The sequence below is a fragment of the Thamnophis elegans genome, chromosome 2, assembly GCF_009769535.1.
Source record: "Thamnophis elegans isolate rThaEle1 chromosome 2, rThaEle1.pri, whole genome shotgun sequence".
Taxonomy (NCBI): Eukaryota; Metazoa; Chordata; class Lepidosauria; order Squamata; family Colubridae; genus Thamnophis; species Thamnophis elegans.
In genome coordinates this window covers 62016599-62038125 of record NC_045542.1, presented here as the reverse complement: position 1 = coordinate 62038125, position 21527 = coordinate 62016599, and the positions used below count along the sequence as shown (strand labels likewise).

At 40.1% G+C, this 21527-nt stretch overlaps 1 protein-coding gene across 1 annotated transcript; it reads left to right on the top strand.

The window, feature by feature from the left end:
- The first annotated feature begins 1713 nt into the window (after positions 1-1713).
- On the top strand, positions 1714-19661 carry LOC116503975 (cytochrome P450 2C20-like). Its single transcript, XM_032210747.1, is given in 10 exon segments — positions 1714-1985; positions 6959-7121; positions 8479-8628; positions 9955-10115; positions 10811-10987; positions 15452-15554; positions 15557-15592; positions 17893-18080; positions 18351-18492; positions 18603-19661. Coding segments are annotated over 10 exon segments (1494 nt in total). The 5' UTR covers positions 1714-1811; the 3' UTR covers positions 18803-19661.
- The last annotated feature ends 1866 nt before the right edge of the window (positions 19662-21527 follow it).

The following is a 21527-nucleotide window of genomic DNA, read 5'->3' as shown; positions in this document are numbered from 1 at the left end:
TGTCTGTCCTTCCCTCCCCCTCAATTGTGAGCCGCCCTGAGTCCCCTCAGGGAAAAGGGCGGCATACAAATAAAGTAAAATCAATCAAAATCAATCAATCAATCCATTTTCCTTTTTGGTGAAGGTTGTGGAAAATGACAGCTTCAGAGGGTCCTAGATGAAGCAAATTATCTGGATCCTTTTCATTCAGGATTCAGGCCTTGTTATGGGATGGAAATGGCATTGGTCACACTTGATTATCTTTGATGAGAGTGGGATTGGGATATTGCAACCATCCTTGCTCTCCATGACCTCTCAATGGCTTTCAATACCATTGATCATGATATCCTTCTGGGTCAGCAATGGGGAATACAGCTGGGTGGCACAGTTTAGTGCTAGTTCAGCTCCTTTCTCAAAGCTGATTCCAATCACTGTTGATAGGGATTGAGAGATCGAGCTCTTGGTCATTATCATGTGGCATTCTGCAGGGCTTGCCACTCATCTCTATTCCTTTCCATCATCCATATGAATCCATATGGGTGAGATCATCTGTCACCATGGGTTCAGGTGTCTGCAGACTTTTGACAATATCTAAATCTATATTGCCACTCCTGGTGACCCAAATGATACTCTGGTTTCCCTCTTGTGGTGCCTGGAGGCTGTGGGGCTGCATGGGCCTTTGATTGAATCCTGGTAAGACCAAATGGCTTGGGGTACACGAGGCTTTGTCATCTTTGAATATGAATGAGGTGGCACTACCCTGGTTCAGAATTCTTTTGGGAGGGGGTCTCCTGGACTTGCAACTCCTGCCCAAAGAGCAGGTGGCAGTCGTGGTTAAGGAGAAACTTTGGGTTGTGTACCAATTGTGGCATTTCTGGATCAGGAATGCCTGGGCTCTTTTGTTCAGGAGCTAGATATCTTACAATTGGGCTATTGTAATGTACTCTGTTGAGCCTACCTTTGAAGAGCATTTGGAAGTTACAGCTGGTACAGAGTGCGGTGGCTCAGACAGTTCTTGGGGTCCAAAGAATGCCCCATATAACATCACTAATCTGTGAGCTGTATTGGCTGCTGGTCTGCTTCCAGGTGCAATTCAAGGTCTTGGTAATCACCTTTAAAGCAGCTGATGGCATAAGTGCAGACTACTTGAGGGACTCAATTGCCACCTGTGCTGGCATGCTGCAGGCTTGATTATTCTGGCTGGCAGTGTTCAGGAGAAGAGCTTTCTCTGCCATTGCACCTGTGTCAGCCTCAACCCTCCTCGCCTTTCATAAAGTCTAGTAGACCTGACTTTCCCAGAGTATAAGGGAGAAGCAACCTAGAACTAAGGACATATTTTCTAACAGTGAACATCTTGCCTTCAGAAGTTCTGAATGCTCCATCACTGGAGACTTTTAAGAAGCGACTGGACAACCAATTGTCTGAAATGGAATATGGTATCCCGCTTGTGCAGTGGGTTGGATTAGAAAAACTCTAAGGACTTTTCCAACTGTTATTCTGTTATTATTATTTTCTTCTGAAATGATTTTTACCTTGGATAGTTATATAAAAGGCAAGTGTCCATGTTTTCAATCCAACTTATACGTACTCCATATTGTTGCACAAAATGTACAAAAACAAGAACTCATTTGAACCTAGAATCCAAAGGTAGAGATGTTGGTAAATAATTACCCTGTATTGATAACAGTAAAAGAACAAATTGATTTTTTTCAAAGGATCATGGAAAATATGTTATTTAAATGTGATTGGGGCTCCAGTTGCCTTCTTCTTTTAATATTGTCTCATTGAAACCGTTTCTGGGAGTTTTGAAGAGGAAAATAACCCAGAAGAGGATGGAGCTGACATGGACAGGAGTTGCGCTTCTTCTCTGTATACTTTTCACCCTTTTCTCATATTTCCAAATGTACAAGAGAAAAGGGCAGCTGCCCCCTGGACCTGCTCCATGGCCTATTCTGGGGAATCTCTTTCAGCGAGATGTACTACCTTTGCATAAACATTCTCAAAAGGTAAGGCTAGTTAACTATTGTACTTCTTCAAAGTTTCTGATGATTACCTTTGAAAGATACTTATAGCTTCTTTAATTGTATTAGTTTGATTTATTTTATAAAGAACAATTTTATTTGTGGCTCATTTCTTCAAAGGGAATTGTAATATAAAGTCATCTTGTAGCAATCTGATAAACCAGCAATGGAGGTTTCGAAGTTCATTAAAACATATAGTAACAAGAAAAACTTTAGAAAAAATAAATCTATGAGCCTCAAAATTGTATCATTTGAATTACCAGTAGCATCAAATTTACTGAAAATTCCGTTTGATTCCAGATTGTTGAAATGGAGATACAACCTCTGTCCTAATAAAGTTCATCTGGGCTGAAAAAATCCAGATGATAACTAGATGCCATCAAAGACATACAGAAACACAAAGTTTTTTCTATAATATTATGGAAATCCAGTTCCTTGAAGCCCATTTAGGTAACCAGAGATAGTTTTTCTTCATGAATGGTAGCATTTTGTTCCTGCTTCCATCCTTCAAATGGATCAATTATTCTCTTCCATGCACAGTTTTTTCCCATCTGTAACCTTTTTTGCAAAAATAAAATAAAATATCCATCCTGAAATTAATTCAAAAAATAGAAGAATATGGTGAAGTGGCAGGACTAAAGATCAATGAAAACAAAACAAAAATGGTAACCAAGAACATGACAAAAAAGCAAGAAGAGGAACTGGAAGTAGCAACCAGAATGCAAATAACTAAGAAAGCGAAATACTTGGGGATCTGGGTGTCAGCAAAATGTTCCACAATTAAAGACAATAATTATAATAAATTAGTGATACAAATAAAGAAAGATTTAGAAAATTGGAAAAATATTCAGTTATCACTCATGGGACGTATAGCGACAATTAAAATGAATTGTATCTGTCCACCCTGTGCCAACTCAGTGAAGCAGTAGAAGTGATGGGCCAGTGCCTGGAGGCTGTCAGGGTCTGGATGGGAACGAACAAGCTTGCACTCAATCCTGACAAGACCAAATGGCTATTGATGTTCCCTCCCAAAGATTGGCTAGTTATTCCATCTCTCAGTCTGGGGGGTGAAATTATACGCCCCTCCGAGAGGGTTCGCAATTTGGGAGTCCTCCTGGTTCCACAGCTGACTTTAGATCACCAGTTATTGGCTGTGACCAGGGGGGTCTTTGCCCAGGTTCACCTGGTGCACCAATTGCGACCCTATCTGTACTGGGAGGCACTTCAGATAGTCACTCACGCCCTCGTGACCTCAAGACTGGACTACTGTAATGCGCTTTACATGGGGCTGCCCTTGAAAAGTGTTCGAAGACTTCAGCTAGTCGAGAATGCAGCCGCTTGAGCGATTGTGGGTGCACCTAGGTACACCCACGTTACAGCTATCCTCTGCGAGCTGCACTGGCTGCCCATTGGTCTCCGGACTCGCTTCAAGGTACTAGTTATAACTTATAAAGCCCTACATGGCATTGGACCTGGGTACCTGAGAGACCGGCTCCTGCCAATTACCTCCCAAAGACCAATTCGATCACACAGGCTTGGCCTTCTCCGGGTTCTATCTGCCAGCCAATACCGGCTGGCGACTCTCCGGGGGAGAGCCTTCTCTGTTGGGGCTCTGGCCCTCAGGAACAAGCTCCCCGTGGAGATCCGGACCCTTCCTACCCTCCTGGTCTTCCGTAAAGCTACTAAGTTCTGGCTGCTCTGGCAGGCTGGGGGCTGTTAAAGCACCCAGCCCCGTTTTAACTGTGACTGTTGTGGATTTTAAAATTGTTTGTATTGCCTTATTTATTCCCTCCCCTGTTTATTGGGAGCCGCCCGGAGTCCTTTGGGAGTGGGCGGCATACAAAACCAATAAACCTAACCTAACCTAACCTAAATGAGAACTATGCTATGTTGATAGTAAGACCCATTAAGAATCTTTGACATTTGATATGAATATAAGTAATGACTATGGAAGAGATGCACAAAAGCTAATTGTAACCAATTGACACACTTTCTACAAGATGTAATGTAAGATGATGATTTTTTTTGTGTTGTTTGTTTAATAAAAATAAAAAATTATTGCAAAAAAAAGGTCTGGGCAATGTAGGTATCTGTGACTCACCACAGTCCTTTGTTGATACAGTTGTTTGTGGTGGCTGAGCTGGAATGTCTTTAGCTGGGGTTGTCTCTGTTGGCGTCCATTCCGGCTGGTTGCAGACAGAGGTTCCGAGGTGGTCAAACCGTTGATGTAGCAGCACCACGACCTGCCATCTTTGAGTGCCACCTTGTAAGAATCCAACCCAGTAACATCCACTACCCAGGCAGGAATCCAGCAAGAGTGCCCAGCGTGGTTGTGGGCATAGACAAGGTCACCCAGTGAGAATGACTAGACCTGGCTGATCGAGTCTGCAGGGACTTCGGAGGAGTAGTCTCGGTGCAGCCAGTTTAAGTTGGTGCACAGGCAATGACCCCTGTTGGTGGTGGAGCTTGGTGTAACATGCTGGACCAGGAGGTACTCAGCTATCACTGTTTGCCAGTCCCCTGGGCCCATCCTTGCCAGTGCTTCCTTTGCTGATCAGACCATCTGCTCAGCTTGCCCATTGCTAGCAATGGTGCAATCCAGTGGTGGGTTTTGGATCCTGTCACAACCAGTACCCTGTACATGGGACCAGGCATCCTAGTCCGCCACATGTGCTGCGCATGCATGTGCAAGCCACCACACTGCAACACCCAGCTGCTCGGCGGAGGAGGCTCAGGCTCCACATGATGTGCATGTGTGCTCATTTGGCTGGTCACATTATAAACACTATATATAGGGTGGGTCAAATGAGCCACCATACCGGTATGATGGCTGCTGCTCCCAGCTACTAGCAGTACGGCCATACTGGGCTGTACCACCTGGAACCCACCACTAGTGCAATCAGGAAATGACGAATGCCATGACAGCTTGAACTTGTTTGACATGAGCTATGGTCCATTGTCCAAAACGAGGACGTCTAGTAGTCCATTGGTCACAAACAGCCTTTTAAGGGTCTTGATCATGGAGTCTGAGATCATAGATGTCATGAGTACCACTTCAAGCTATTTTGAATAAGCATCCACAACCACGATAAAAGTTTGTCCATGGAAAGGTCCTGAAAAGTTAATATGCATCCTCGCTCAAGATGTCTTGGGTGCTTCTCACTCGTCTGCTCTAGTGAATGGGGTGGCTGGTTTTGACGCTTGGCAAGGCTGACAATATATGAAATCCAATCAGCAATGGCCTTGTCTCAGTTGGGCCACCAGACATAAAGGCGGGTGAGCACCTTCATCCACACCATTCCTAGGTGGCCTATATGAAGAGCTTCCAAAACTGGCTGCTGCTGCCTCTGGGGTACCAGCACACAACTCCTCCAGAGTAGGCAGCCCCATTGAGCGGACAGCTCATGTTGCTGGGATGTGGAAGGGAAGGAACTTTGTGCTAATTGGCCACTTTGGCCACTCCCTCCACACCCAGTTGAGCACCTGGGCAATGACATGGTCCTTGGCAGAGTGTGTAGCGATCTCAGTATCTTTCTTACTTGTTTAACAATTTTAAAAAAAATCCTCAAAATGGCACAGATCTTCAAAGGAATAACAGGCTATGGCTAAATAAAATCTTTTCTAGATTAATAAAGATGAATAATCCTTAAAAGTGATTAAGAAATCAAAGACACAACTATTTGAAAAATAAATTCCAAAAATTGCTGCTTTTCAAATAAAGTGATTTCAGCATTCCCCCTTCAGCTGCTAACCTACCATGTTCTGAAGCTCATCTCCTGAAGCTAACTTGCTGACTGTTACTGTATGAAGGATCGATGATTCTAGAACTCTCCCTAACCCAGGAGAGTCATATAAACTAAAGTAATGCTGGTTTCTTCTGTTTGTAAGTTGAGCGACAATCTAGAGAAAAATCCTTCTCAGGGAGTCCCAGTGATCTCTCCCTGGGTGTGTTGTCAGTTGGTCATTTTCACCAGAAGTCCCAAGGCCTGTCCTTAACACAACAAATAATCACTTGACCAACTTTAAGAAGCTCTCACCAAAATAGTTTTCAAGCTTAGTTTTACCTTTGTAACAGATTACTTTTTTGATAATGGTAAAAATAAAACTTCTGCATTTTGGTCCTTTTGTGCTAGTATGTTAGAAGTATAACCAAAGCAGAGTTTTATTTGGAGCAGCCGAAAGCTATTCTCTGCAAGCTAGGTTCTATAATCCACAGATACCCACAAAGGCCAACATAACATGGCCTATCACTTACCCGGTAGGAGATATATATCATGTACTGGATCATAATTATATTGAAGTATTTTATAGGTATTAACAGTTATTGAAGCTCTGGCAATTTAAGAAGTATTTCAAAATACTGTTGGAAGAAATGTCCTTCTGGGTTCAGTTCCAAGTAGGGAAAAAGACACTGGAAAACATGGAGGCTACTTGGAAAGATGGTTTAATGGTGGACAGGATCACATGGCTTGAGATCCTGAACAGAAAAGGGAGAAGATGCTGAGAGTGCCTTGGTTTTATGTCCTATCTGGGTCCCACCCCAGAGCTTCCCATTCCTGTGTAAGAAATGCATTCTGATTGGTGGTCACACTCCCAAGGGGTGGGGTAGGGGTGGGGTCTAAGCTAACTTTGTAGGCTGTCCTGAGAACCAAGCTTGTTTGCATTGCTGGCTGATGTAATTTTCCCAGGTGCCTTGTAGTGAGTTTCTGGTTGCTAGATGGGTATGCCTGAAGGGGGTAGATCTTTGTTATATAGAATAGACTGGCTCAGGCCTTAAAGGTGGGGGGAAGCTGAGTTTCTGACTCCCTTTTAAAGGAAATATTCTGCTCTTTTAATATTTCCTAAAATATTTCATTATTTTGTTGGGGGGTTTTAACTTCCTACAATACTTTATAATAATTTCACCAAACATGCTTTGTCACCTAATTAACTGAATTTTCATCTAATTCTGTCCTTAGCTTGCTGAGAAATATGGACCTATATTTACTGTCTGGCATGGATCAACACCAATGGTTGTTCTTTGTGGGTACGCCGTGGTAAAAGATGCTTTGGTAGATCATTCTGAAGAATTTGGTGGGAGAATTGAAACACCTGCTCATAAGGAAATGTTCCAAAATAAAGGTTGATCCCTTTTCATTTCCTCATTAGTTACTGTTTTTCTTTAATTTTCTGTAAAAATTGTCTGAATGCCATTAATAATATTGATAGTTGTGAAAGATTCACTTGAAATGTCTTGTCATTGAACAAATCTCTCCAGAATTTTTAATCAAAGCACAAATGACTAGACTCAAATGATCATATTTCAGAAAGATTGTCCAAAGGCTTAGCTCTCTAGAGAGAGTTGTAATTGTGGGAAGTGTGGTAGGAAGGATAGTTGATGGAATTAGGTAGGAATGATAAGCATATCAAAGTCCTCAAGAACTAGGTTGGAGAGAGGTTGTAATGGACAAAATCTATGTGGTTGCTTATAATTTACAGTGACATTGTGGTACATAATGAAGCAACCAAATAAGAGAGCAATTGGAAGGTACTTATTTTCTGTGAACAAAACCATTACTCTACAAAAATAACTGAATTCCCATTTTTTCTATTTACTGAAAATTGCATTTTAGTACAGAAATCTGTCCATGACTGGCCTAAAGACCAGTGGTGGGTTTCAAAAATGTTCGCTACTGTTTTGGTGGGTGTGGCTAGGTGGCCATTACAGCTGCAGTGGGGATGGGGGCAGCCTGGCAAGCTGGGTGTCTGTAAATGGCACGGAGGTGTGGCCAAATTGTGGGAGCAGGTGCAACACATGGGATACTCCCCACAGTTCCTCAGCTCGTCTGAGCTGCAGCTGAGCCTGCTGGCTTGAGCCAGGGGACAGAGACACCGCAGGGCATGGCTGGGAACATGCAAACCTCACCCTCCCCGAGCGCCAGACTCCACCATTGAAATGGCCCTGCCTGCGTTGCCACTAGGTGGTTCCTGAGCTAGAAGGCAGCAGCCTGAGCCCACTACCCTCCAGATTGCCAAGAGAGTGGCTCTCCAGCTGCAATGGCGGTAGCTTTGTCCTGATGGGGAGGGGACCACCCGGCCCGCCAATCTTCATAGTTACATGGCTGCGAAGTTTCCTGGGCTGCCCTGTCCCCATCACCACCGTGGCTTCAGGAGATGGTTTAGCAACCCAGGCCTAATTTCCACTACTGGTTTGCCTGAAGTGGTATGAACCGGTAAGAACCCACCTCTGATCCCTATCCATTTCACATTTATAGTAAGTTGTGACATGATTTTCACAACCTCATTCATTCTTCTCCTAATATGAGAGCACTCAAGAATGACTAGATGAAAACTGCAGTTGATCTACTTAGTAATTCAAGCACGAAGGCTTCTTTACTGTAAAAGTGGGGTGGGAAAATTGTAATGTATACCTTTTTCCCATTTTGCAAAATTTGAGAACTGATATCACATGATCTGTTTCCTGTGTCCTTGGTTTCAGGTCTGACCACCTCTGATGAAAAGAAATGGAAGGAGCTGCGGCGGTTCACACTGTCCACCTTGCGAGATTTTGGGATGGGGAAGAAAAGAATGTCTGAGAGGGTGCAGGAGGAAGCCCTTTGTCTGGTGGATGAAATGGCTACCACAAAAGGTTAAAAAAAAAGAATCTGGAAAGGATTTGTTGTATTATATGAAGTTGCAAAAAAACTGGATTCTACACTAAATCTCAAATCCTCTGCACTTAATTGCACAAAATAAAGAAAAAGATCAGGGGAGGTCTAGGAGGTCACTTAATGGAGCAATTATGGCTTTATAAAATTTCAACTTTGCCGAAAACTAGTGAAATGTTAGGCTGGATGCAGTAACACACATCAAGCACATTGAGAAACCAGCAAAAAACTTTATGGATAAAGGAGACAGGGAAACTAACGAAGGTAAGGAACACAGACATAAGAATAGGCTCCATGAAGGACAGAGATCCATAAGGCAACATGGATATGATTAAAGGACCACAAATAGAATTTATTCAGGGAGTTGAATCAGCTTTGAAAGCCATTCTTGTGGCTACATCTCTTCTGGAAGGAGATAAAAAATAAATAGGAAAAAGGTGTATTAGATTATTTAAAAAGAAATTGGGTAGGTTAGCAGGAGAGAAGGATGGAGATAACAGAGTGCTTGGTTACAACTGGAAAAAGTAGCAAAATGTTTCTTTAAAAAAACACTTAAAAATAATGCCATATTAAACAGCAGGAAAAATCACCAGTCAACAAAAGGACAAGATAGATAATTTACAGGGAGAAATGAAACCATGGATAATGATTTGCGTTTATGGGGAATTTGCATGGGGTTGGAGAACTGCATGGCTCTGTGGATCTGAATTAAGCAGTCATAAATAGTATTCCCTTAGTGACTTTGGCGCCTTTGAATATAATGTTTAATGGACAAACCTCTGAAATGGGAAGGAAGAAATAATGGAATGACTTATAAATGATATTATTTAAAGAAACATAAAAAGAAAAGAGGAAAAGAAAGAGTTTAGAAGGAGGAAGGAGGGAGAGACAGGAGAGCTTAGAGGCAAAACCTTTGAAGATATGAAGAAGGGAAGGGACAAGGTAGGAAATACAACAGAAAAAGTCAGAGGAAGGAGTGAGAAAACACTTCTTCACTGAAGGAGACAGCAATAAGTTTGTGAAGAAACTGTAGCCGTACAAGGTCAATCCTTGAATATATATTTAGTCATTTCAAAGTGGAACATGGAAACACTATGTTGTATCTTGATTAAAGTGGTGATTGGATTTTAATATTGTGTTTATATTCCATTCTTAGAAAAGAGGGAAAGAATTAAAATTCCAATTTCTCTGGCCTCAAACACTTTTTATTGCAGTTTTGAGATGAGATTTGAGAAAGGGAAGATCCACATTCATTGGTCCCACTCATAAACATTTGTGGTCTTTCTTTTCTTTTCTTTTTTTTTCAGGGCAGCCATTCGACCCAAGGAGAATTATTGCAAGTGCTGTTTCTAATGTGATATGTGCTGTTGTTTTTGGCAATCGATTTGATTACAAAGATAAATCCTTCATAGAGAACCAGAATATTGTGGAGACTCATTTAAGATACTCTATTAGTATCTTAGGACTGGTATGTTAATCTACTTGATCCCTTCTTGTCATGAACCCCTATTTTAACTAGCAGGCATATTTGTGAGTATAAATATCCAAGTCAGAAATGTGAACATTAGATCTGATGAGCTAATAAGCGGGGGAAGGCAAATCTAGACATCCAAGTATAAATTGGTTCTCAGAAAAATCTCTTCTGGTTGGTTTATTTCCTAGGGAACCATTTCCTTCTCCCATAACTCCTTTGGCCATGTCAGATTCTGGACAGATGTAACATGGAATTGTTAGACAGTTCTTATGCACACAGCCAGTTTCTGTCTTTGCCTCTTGGAGGACTTTGGTCATTTTCAGCATTTGTAGAAGAGATGGGTGAGGCTAGGGGAGCAGTGGAGAATCCCTTGACAAAGTACCTCCTACCAGGAACTCAGCCCAGGTGAGGAGAGATCTGAGGAAGGCCTTTCAAAGACTCTCCTCTTTAATTAATCTATTATAAATATTAATTCCCATTATAGTTTCCAAGACATTGCATTTATCTGAGAATAGAATTAAAGATAGCATACTAAAATCCTTGTGGTTCTTCTTTTCTTGGCTTTGGGGCCATCTGAGACTTGACAATTAGCAATATCAAAGTAAAGCTACTCTCTGAATATTTGGGGCATTAATCCTCCACCATAATGGTCTAATAAGCTATAGTATTTCATGTGAACTCTATTACAGGTATACAATACATTTCCAAAAACAGTGACATTCTTTCCTGGGCCACACCAAAGCATTTTTGCTAACATTGAAAAGCTCTGTGATTATGTCCGTGAGAATGTGGATTTGCACCAAAAGACATTGGATCCCCAAAATCTGCGTGACTATATTGATTGCTTTCTTCTTAGAGTGGAGAAGGTATGTATAGATGCCATATCTGAATAATTGTTTAAATGCATCTAAGATGGAACTAATTTATCCTATATGATGAAGTGTGGAAATATTTATTCTCCCCTCCACTTTTTTATTTACTTTTGGACAATCCCTTCATTGCCATTTGTTGGCACATATTACTACTCCAGGCATAACTGTTGCTAAAGGTATCCATTCAATTCTGAAAGTTAGGTCAAACAATAGAAATGAACTCTGTTAACTTTAAGAGAACAGAATTCTCCTTCAAAAAATGTAGAGCCATATTAACAGATTGAGCTTAGCTCCTCCTTGCTAAACTAACTTTAAACAATTTATATCAGTCCTGATCTTGATCATAAGATATCTGGAATTTCTTAGTCCCGTATTTATTTTGAATATAATCAATCCATTTTTCCCCATCTCGTTTATCACATATTTATTTTGATATAATCAATCCATTTTGTCAGTCTCATTTATATCTCTCGTTTAAGTGGTGCTTAAGATATGCAGGTATTTTAGCCATCTCGGCTAAGTTTGTGACGTTCAGTGTCCATTCTTGAATTACAGGCAAGTCTTCCTTCTTCCAGTATTGCACCACCGACATCTAACTACAGTTATTAAGTGCAAAGTCAAATTAATCTCTACAGCTGTACATTCAGTAATTATACCTTACAAAAAATAACTGAGGAGTAAACTTTATCCCCCCTTTTTTAAAAAAAAACATTTTTTATATCCTAATTTCATCTTCCAGTGTCATTCACTCTCCCCCTTCTTACGCTATGTAATCTATTTAGATTTATCAAAGCTCCACTCATATACGCTTTACTTGCATCCCATACAATTTCCATAGATGTACCCTTATTCATATAAAAACAAAGTATTCTGCTAACTATTTTTTACATTCATTAGTGTATTTCTCATGTCTAAATAAATTTACATTCAATCTCCAAGACCTTCTTGCTTGCGTCACCCCTTCCAACTCCATCCAAACTGGATTATGATTTGATAAAACTCTGGCACATATACCCTAGAAGACATAGATATACCCTGGCACATAAAACTCTGGCACATATACCCTAGAAGACAAATCATTGGTAATTAGTTGATTGTTGTTTTTTTAATTGTTGATCCATTTGTCTGGTAATCACATGGTTTTGGTCTTTGGTTCCTTGGCTCCTTGTACTTCTGAGGGAGAAGGGTGATCCATTCTTATTGATAGTTGTGTAGTTTGCTGTCTATCTTGTCCTTCTTGATCTCTTTCTCTAGGTCTAGGTGGGGCAGGATGTCCGGCCTTCAAGATATTATGGTAAAAATCTCGAGCTTTCCATACTGATTTAAGACAGTATCTTAAGGTAGTATCTTTGAGGTGGTATCTCTTTCAGAACAGTCACTTCCTGACCCCCAGTTTGAAGCTTGGTTCTATAGGACTCTTGCAATATCATATTCCTCATGTCTCTTGTAGTAAAGTATAACACAACGTCCCGTGGGAGCTGCTTCTGTTTCGCCAGCCAGGAATTAGCATGATAAACTTTATCAATTTGCCATCAAAATTCCCCCCTGGCCTTCCCAACAGACTATCGAAGCTTCTAAAAGAATCGGTTTCAAGTTCTCCTGATTGTTTTCACGCAAACCTCTTATTCTTAGTGCAACTCCATTTGTCTATACTGTAACATAATAATTTCTTTTTCAGCATTTCCAACTTTTTGTTGCAACCACATCGACTTTTGATACCAAATTAGTATTAGCATTATTAAGATCTTCTAACCTGTCTTCAATTTCCGAAACATATCTGTTAACAAATTAACAACCCCCAACATATCATCCCTGATCTTCTGAACCCGAGTCTCAAGTTTATCAGACAGTTCTTTATGCGCAACGAATATCTCCTCCTTAAGTTTTGTTTCCATCATAGCTACATGATTTTAAATGCTTCAGCCAATTCCTTCTGAAAAAATTGTTTAGTCAGTGGCTCCCCTGTGGAGGGAGGAAGTAAAGACTGTGGTTTCGTGCCAGGGGCAGGCGAAATTTTGAATCCGGGGGGTGGGGGAGCTTTTGAATAGGGTTTTGCTTAGAAGCCATTCCGAGTTTTAACCTTCTTCAATCAATTAATAAGTCCGTGCTGGTCAATAGTGCAGCTGTTACTGATTAATTTAATATTAAATCACTCCCTCCCTTTGAGGTTTTAAACTCTGTAGAAATTCAAAGCTCAAACAGTGTTACAAAGCTGCTCGGCGCCATTTGAATATCTCTTTAGCAAGTAAGATATCAGAAGGAATTCTTGTAAAAACAAAAAAATGAAGCTAAAGATTAATACAAACAATTAAAAGTCCACATGTACAGGGTCCGCTTGTGTTGGACTCTAATCAAGTTTTGTTCTGAGGATTTGAGTGTTTGTCAGCTTCTGTTTGCTATCGCTTCAGCTGCCATGAAACGGGGAGGGAGGGCATGGTATTTGGGAGGGGTTACTCATTGTACTGGTGGAAGGTTCTGGAGTTCACCGACTGATCGGACTGCGCATGCATGGGTGTTTCCCGCCAGGTCTAACGGCATTGACATTCCATCTTCGTGATGCCTTTTGAAGTTATCTTGCACCTGACATTTGGAAGACTTATGATTGGACTGGGACTGTGATGCCAAGGGGTGGGGAATGGGCTATTCTATATATATCAACTGCTTTCGCGCCTAATTAATCAGACTTCGCTATGCATTGCCTTTTAACCATTCTTAATTAGTAAAAGTACATTTGATTTCTACGCATGGAGTCTCGTCGTCTTTCTTTCCTAATTAACTAATGGAGAGGAGCTGACAGTGTTGCTTTGTGCTGCTAATGCAGCAAGAATTCCTTGCACGGAGACAATTCTGCCGTCGGCTGGCCTCCCCCCACCTCACAGAGACAATCTGCGAGAATTGGTTGGCATGTTGCCCGGCACAAAGCTCACCTTATCTCCTTGGCCTGAAGAATAAGGTAAACAAGCTGTCAGATGGCTGATGGATGGCTCATCTGACAGTTAAACGTGACCAGGATTCTGGAGCCGAAACAATCAGCTCCCGTCAGCAAGCAACCTCCAACCGGAAGCCTAGTATTTCTACAATTTTGAGTTCCAGATTGTTCCTGTCACACCACTAGCTGGCTAGTTGTTCCACATACCCAATGAGACCAATCACTGTTGTATTATCTGCAAACCTCAGTAGTTTAACGGATGGATCATTTGAGATGCAGACATTGGTATAGAGAAGTGGAGAGAGAGCACACAGCCATGGGGGACTCCTGTGCTAAGTATACAGGTATATGATGTGATTTTGCCTAGCTTCACCTGCTGCTTCCTATCTGTTAGGAAGCTTGTGATTCACTTACAAGTGTGTTCAGGTACTGCTAGCTGATTTAGTTTAGTTAGAAGAATGTCCGGTATGATGGTATTGAATGTTGAACTAAAGTCTATAAAGAGGATCCTTGTGTAGGTCTTTGGAGATTCAACATATTGTAGGATGAAATGTAGAGCCATATTGACAGCATCATCTGTCAATCTGCATGCAAATTGCAGGGGGTCTAACAGCAAATCCGTGATGGTTTTCAAGTGGGACATCAATAGCCTTTCAAAGGTTTTCATAACTTTTCATAACTGTAACAGATGTTAGAGCAACTGGTCTGTAGTCATTCAGTTCCTTGATGGAAGGCTTCTTCGGCACTGGAATGATAGTGGAGCATTTGAAGCAAGAAGAAACAAGGCACATCTCTAGTAATTTATTGAAGATTTGGTTGAAGATGGGGGCCAATTGTTCAGCACAGACTTTTAAGCAAGAGGGAGTTATCTTGTCTGGGCCTGGTGCTTTTTCTGGCTTCTGTCTGTGAAATAGATCTTGCACTTCCTTTTCTGTGATCACCAGGGCTTGTGAACCCAATGGGATGGGGTCAGTTGTAGGAGGTTTGGGTGTTTTTGCTGTGATGGGGTTGTGGAGATAGGTGACTGTAGTTTCCTTTCAAATCTGCAGTAAAATACGTTCAGGTCATCTGCCAGTTGTTGATTTTCTTCAGCCTTGGAAGGAGGTTTGCCGCAACCGGTGATATTTTTAAGTTTTCCACATGTTTGCTGGTTCATTTGTTGAGAACTGATTCCTTAGCTTTTCAAAGTAGCTTTTTTTTTTACTTCTTTGATCTCCCTTGTTAATATGTTTCTGGCCTGATTTACAGCATTCTATTACTTTTTCTGTAGGTTTCTTCTTTGGAACGATGACGTAGCTGCTTAAGTTTAGCTGTGAACCAAGGTTTATTGTTATTGTATATTTGCAAGTTCCTTGTTGGTACACATAGGTCTTCACAGAAACAGACATATAATGTTACAGCATCTAGGTCTGCAGTGGTATCTTCAAAAATATTCCAAACAGTGGAGTTGAAGCACACCTGTAGCTTTACCTCCTTTCAATTCCAAGTAGAATTTTTATTCTTCTGTTTCTCTTTCCATTTTTTTTTAGGAGCAGAACTCAACGGAGGGTGTCTACACTCTTGAAGATCTTGTGTTTGTTGTGTTTGGACTCTTTATGGCTGGGACCATAACCACAAGCCAAACTTTGCTTTGCGCCTTCTAGCAATAGCTAAATTGCCACATCTTCAAGGTATAAAAATATCCACAATATATAATATTGTGTTGGTACTCCTAGGGTTGCCACTATTAATGCTAAGAAAGAAATGATGGTGTTTAAAGAAAACATATTTTTAAAGAAAAAAGAAAGTAAAGATGGAGTTGAGTAATGTAAACTCATTGCAGCTGGATTTCTGCATTTTTCCTAGGAATATTTAGGCAGTGTTTTCCACTGTCTTCTTATAGATTTTTTCAAAGATTCCCAATCTAGCTAACATGCCCTTGAAATAAATGGGTTTCCCATCAAATCTTGAGATTTTATGAAAACAATTCTAGTCAATTGGTAATGATTAGATCAAAAAGAGGCAGGAGTGATTGAATGTCTATGGAGATTCTAAGTCATCCAGGTCATGGTTGTCCCAAAAGTGCTTTTTCAGGAGGCAACTGGACTTTCTTGTTCTCCTTTGAAGACTCATCCAAGAAGCTTCTTCAGCTCTGACTGGATGGTGGGGAATGGAAGGATTTATATTCCTTGCAGACAGCTGGTCATTTGCATTCTTTTAGAGAATCATTGAGGCCACTTGGAGATTTATCTGTGTGTTCTCAGGGTCACCTGACTAGTGCAAATGGTTCCTGTAATCTGCACTTTTTCTGAAAATCCATTCATCCAGAAAAAAAATGCAGACTACAGGAACCATTTGCACTATTTAGGTGACCCTGAGGACACAGACAATCTCCAAGTAGCTCAATGACTCTCCAAAAGGATACAAATGACTAGCTGTCTGCAAGGGAAATAAATTCTTCCATTACTCACCAGAGCTGAAGAAGCTTCTTGGATGAGAAGAAAAATGTTTTCACAGAAAAAGCAAGACAGTCCAATTGCCTCCTGAAAAAAGCATCTTTAGGACAAGTGATTGAATGCTGTAAACAAAAGTTTTCCACCCATACAGCAGCAGTGGGATTCACTTAACTTCCCTCACAAATGTGAGTGCATGTGCCCCATCTGCGCATTCCCACTGCACATGTGCAATTCTCGCATATTACATTGGGGTGGGTGGGCAGAGCCTCCTGCAGCTGCCGCTACCGGTTCCCCCGAACCGGAGAGAACTGGCTGAATACCACTTCTGCCATACTGCCATAGACCATTCAACCAATTGCAATAGTTTAATACTTGCTGTATGAAATCTTAGTATGCATGACTGAAATTAGTATAGGTTTTCTTGAGGATCTTTTTTGCAATAATATAATGAACATTCCTTTTAAATCAAGGTCATCATCTCCAACATTTTGAAATACACTGTTTCAGACAATGGTAACAGGAATGTATAATTATGACATAGATGAAAAATAATAAATATTGTTACAGAATATAATTAATCTTAATTCATGATACCACCCAAAATTGAAACCACTAGCTTTTTGAAATGGGCTCATGGTTTTTGGAGGAATGAATGTTTGCTGCTGGTGTAAATATTAATGTATATATAATAGCAGTTTAGGAAATTAATTTAAGAACTGTATCTTTTCTCCTGACTACTATTTATCCTCTTTTTTGGTGAAGACTCTAAACTTCAGAAAACCCACACAGAAATGCTTTATGTTTACTGCCTCTCAAGATATCTAGTAAGGCACAGAGTGTTCTGACCTAGGCTTCCTGAGAAAGCATAAATCATAATCTTAGTCCCCAAATCCCTCTTTTATTTAAATGGCTGTGAATTATAGTCATTCATAGCCCATAATGATTCAAAAACAGTCTAAAGAGTCTGATAGATGTCTGCTCGAGTTGCCGCAGTCTTTCAGGATAAATTGATAAGCACCCACCTTTATCTCCCTTGAAACACTGCCAGAGATCTAATTGCCAATTAGTTTTGCAACACCAAACATATTACAGAGTCAACAGGATTTATCAGAGCTTGAACCGATTATACGACTCACACTGTTCTTCTGACTCGCTGATGTCAGGCTCCGAAGGCAGCTTGTAACTACCAGATGGTCCTGGCCCCCTTCCCTGCCTCCAATGAGGAGCCCTCATCTGAGCCTTCCCCAGAATCCAAGACTCACCCATGTTCCTCTCATACTTCCTCACTGTCCAACTCTGCTGCCAGCTCCGCAGGCTACCAGAGAACCACAACAGAGAGATTCAAATAATATGAATCTCATCTAGCACTAGAAAAGTTGAAATAGTATCTACTGAGAAATGACTTTGAGGAGAAGCTATTGTCCTGGCTACCGTTTTCCCTCAATGTGCTTTGGAACATATATTTCTATTCAAATGACTGCATGTGCTCACATGACAAAATCTGCCAATATCATCTCAATCTATTCTTCTCACAGCTAAAGTGCAACAGGAGATTGATGAAGTTGTTGGTAGAAATCGCACTCCAAGCATGGAAGACCGGTTGAAAATGCCTTTCACAAATGCCGTTGTTCATGAGGTTCTGCGAAATCAGAAAGGGACCCTTGAAACCTTCCCACGGGCAACAACTTGTGACACAAAGTTCCATGGCTACACTATTCCCAAGGTATGTTGATACAAGTATTTAAGAAGGTTCTCTAGGGAAGAAAGGAAAGAATGACTAAGATCTTTGAGAAGAGAGCAATTTGAATAAAAGAGCAATTTAGAGAAATATGTACTGAAAGAAATGTATATTCCTTCCCTCTTCATTCTTCAAGGTTCAGCAGCTAGCTAGTCACTGCCTGTTTTTATTTTAGGCAAGTGGAAAGCAAAGGCACTTTCTTCTCCATAAGAAATAGTATCATTTAATGGCATCTGTTTCTTCCTCTCCTTCTAGTGCACGGCTATTGTGCCAGTCTTCACCTCTGTACATTTTGACCCTCTTCATTGGGAGACTCCAGAGAAATTTAATCCCAATCATTTTCTGGATGAAAACGGGCAGTTCAAGAAAAAGGATGCTTTCATGCCATTCTCAGCAGGTACAAGCCTCTGGATTCATATGCTTACCTGATCCACCTTAGTCTTTTATCAGATACAGTTGCAGCAAGTACTTCCTAAATAACCTCTGTTTTCTTCATTGCTATTGTAGGGAAGAGAGCCTGTCCAGGGGAGGCCCTGGGTAGGATGGAGCTCTTCCTGTTCTTCAGCACTCTGCTCCAGAATTTCACCTTCTCTCTGGTTGGGGACACCAAAGATACGGATGTAATGTCTTTGTTTATGGACTTCAGGAATAATCAATATCCCCTTATACGAGCTGTTAAACGTTCAGTGGACACTTGTGGTCAATAATTAGGAGAAAGCACCCACATTAATAGATACTCAAATAAAGCATGTGGGATGGTTATTACATTTAAAGGCAATCTTAAAAATGATGTGGAATACAAATGTAATACTTTTTATAGCAAAGGTAGCTATTCTGACCTCTTATCTGATGACATATTTTAGCACAATTAACAATACTTCTGAAATACTTAATAGCTCTCCCCCCCCCCACCCGCAAGTGGTATTCACGAGGCTTTCAATATCTAATCTATACTGTAGATTTAACTATGCAAGGGTCTCAGTTAGAAGTATTATCACAAATTGATGTTGTGGACTAATCTATATTTGAAAGTAACAAGGAAGATCTTGTATTAGTACAATTTGGCTAAATGCAAGATTGAGTCATTTTCTGTTGACAGTTAATGGTTGTTTTAAAGACTGACAGAGTGAATATTGTATCTGATTGAACTATAATATTTACTATATCTAATTTCTGATAAATAATTTTATTATTGTGGATAATAAAGAATTAGAACATATAATTTCAGAAAATCAATGGTTCCAGAAGTACAAAATGCAAAAAATACATTTTAGGATTTCAAAATGGAAGCCATTCCTAAGAAAATTTTGTTTCATTTTTAACTGGATTAAACTCAAAGGGCTCGTGTTCTTTTTTTGTCCACTACTGATAAAATATCCTGTAAAAAAGCAAATAAATTGACTCAAGGAGATTCTGCCTACAAAATGGAATTAATCAACAACCCAATTACATGACTCTTAAATAGATATATTATGCAGAATGCCCTCAAGTATATCCTTGTTGTGATTATAATATTTGATGATGGTCAAAACCTGACCAAAATAAAACAAATACCCTTCAAAAATATTTCCGATTCCATTTGATGCCTTGATCAAATTAATTTTTGATCTTTTTTTATTCTTTTCTGCTAGCTTTTTTAAAATTTTAAATTATTTGAATTAAACCAGGTTGTTCTCAAATCAGAGACCAACTGCCTCAAGTCCATATATTAAATGTTTGAGGGTCTCCAGTTCTTCTCCCAGAAGCCTTAGTTTACTCACTGTACCATCTCACATCTACTTTGGTGTAGGCACTTGTTAAGCGATGACCCCCCTCCCCCGGTCTGTTGTGATCCTCTCTAAATTCTCTGAGACAGAAACAGAAGAGGCAGATGAAATGTCCTGTTGATCTGAGGAGATGGTCAGCAATTAAACATTTGAGATTGTTCTAGATGACAATGAGCAGAACAATGTGGTGTGTTTGTGTGTGTGTTTGTATATGTGTGTTCTAACTCAAATCATAAGGGGGCAGATTATGGTGGGGACATAGCTCAAGAACCATGCCAACAGCGACTCAAGACAGAGCAAAGATGATCAGCATGCCTGCTCAAAAAGAAAAAGCAACTAATGCCCCTAGTTTAGCCACCCCAGCATCAGTGGGTATCGAACTGCTGTTTCCCGGTCTTTGAACTTCTGTTGGAAAACAACTATCTGACTCCAGATCTGTTCCTTATTCAGCATTTGGATTCCCAGTATTCCTTTGTGGTGTGCGTGCGTGTGTGATCAATATAAGAAAATATAAATTAAAAACAATTTAACAGAAATCCCAATTTATGTTTAAAAATAGATAAAAAAGATGAATATTCCATAACAGAGAATCTTTTGCCATGTTCATCCTAAACAAATATCCATTTTACAACATATATGCATTTTGTTAGCAATTAACATTAATATGGTGTACATGTAGGTCTTTTTCTACATGGCAGGAAAAATCCAGCGAAATGCAAATAACAAAAGATCAATGTGCCTGGCTTTTTTCTAGATAAATCAAATGACTAGGCTGAACACTGCAGATATAAGTCCCAATGAAAAATTGAAATTGAACCATAGAAACATAATTTGTGTTGCTTTGTCTGCTCATAGCACTGCAACAAAACAAAAAAGATCATGCCAGACCAATCTTATTTCATTATTCAACATAGTGACTAAATTAGTAGACCAGCGAAATATTGTGGACATAATAGACTTCAGCAAGGCATTCAACAAAGTAGACCACAACCTACTTCTTGGTAAGCTAGAAAAAAGTGGGATAGATAGCATCACCACCAGATGGATTCGTAACTGACTGACAAACTGTACTCAACTAGTAGTCCTTCATGTGTCTACATTTACACGGAGGGAAGTAAGTAGTGGGGTAGCATAAGATTCCGTCTTATGACCAGTACTCTTCAATATCTTCATAAACGATGAGCGAATAGAACAATGACAATGAGAACAATCAACCAATGGAACAGCTTGCCTTTGGAAGTTGTGGGAGCTTCATCACTGGAGGCTTTCAAGAAGAGATTGGACTGCCATTTGTGAGAAATGGCATAGGGTCTTCTGCTTGGGCTTGGGAGGGGGGGTCGTTGGATTAGATGACCTACTAGGTCCCTTCCAACTCTGTTAATCTGTTAAACCTAATCTTCTGGTGTTCTTCTAACATTTTGCAAAACTACAGCAAAATCTGGAAGGATGATTTTAAAAATATGTCTGATTATAAATATGTGAAAAATTTGATCTGCATTTTTCAGAAGTAAATTCAATATCCAGGAAATGGAAAAAGAAGTTTCTGTTAGGAATCTTGAAGAATCATCATTCCAAAATGAAAAAGATATTGATTAAATAAACTCAATAAAAATCTAGAAGGGAAAACAGAGCTGCTAACCAAAATTCTTGTAGAAAAAGAAATGCA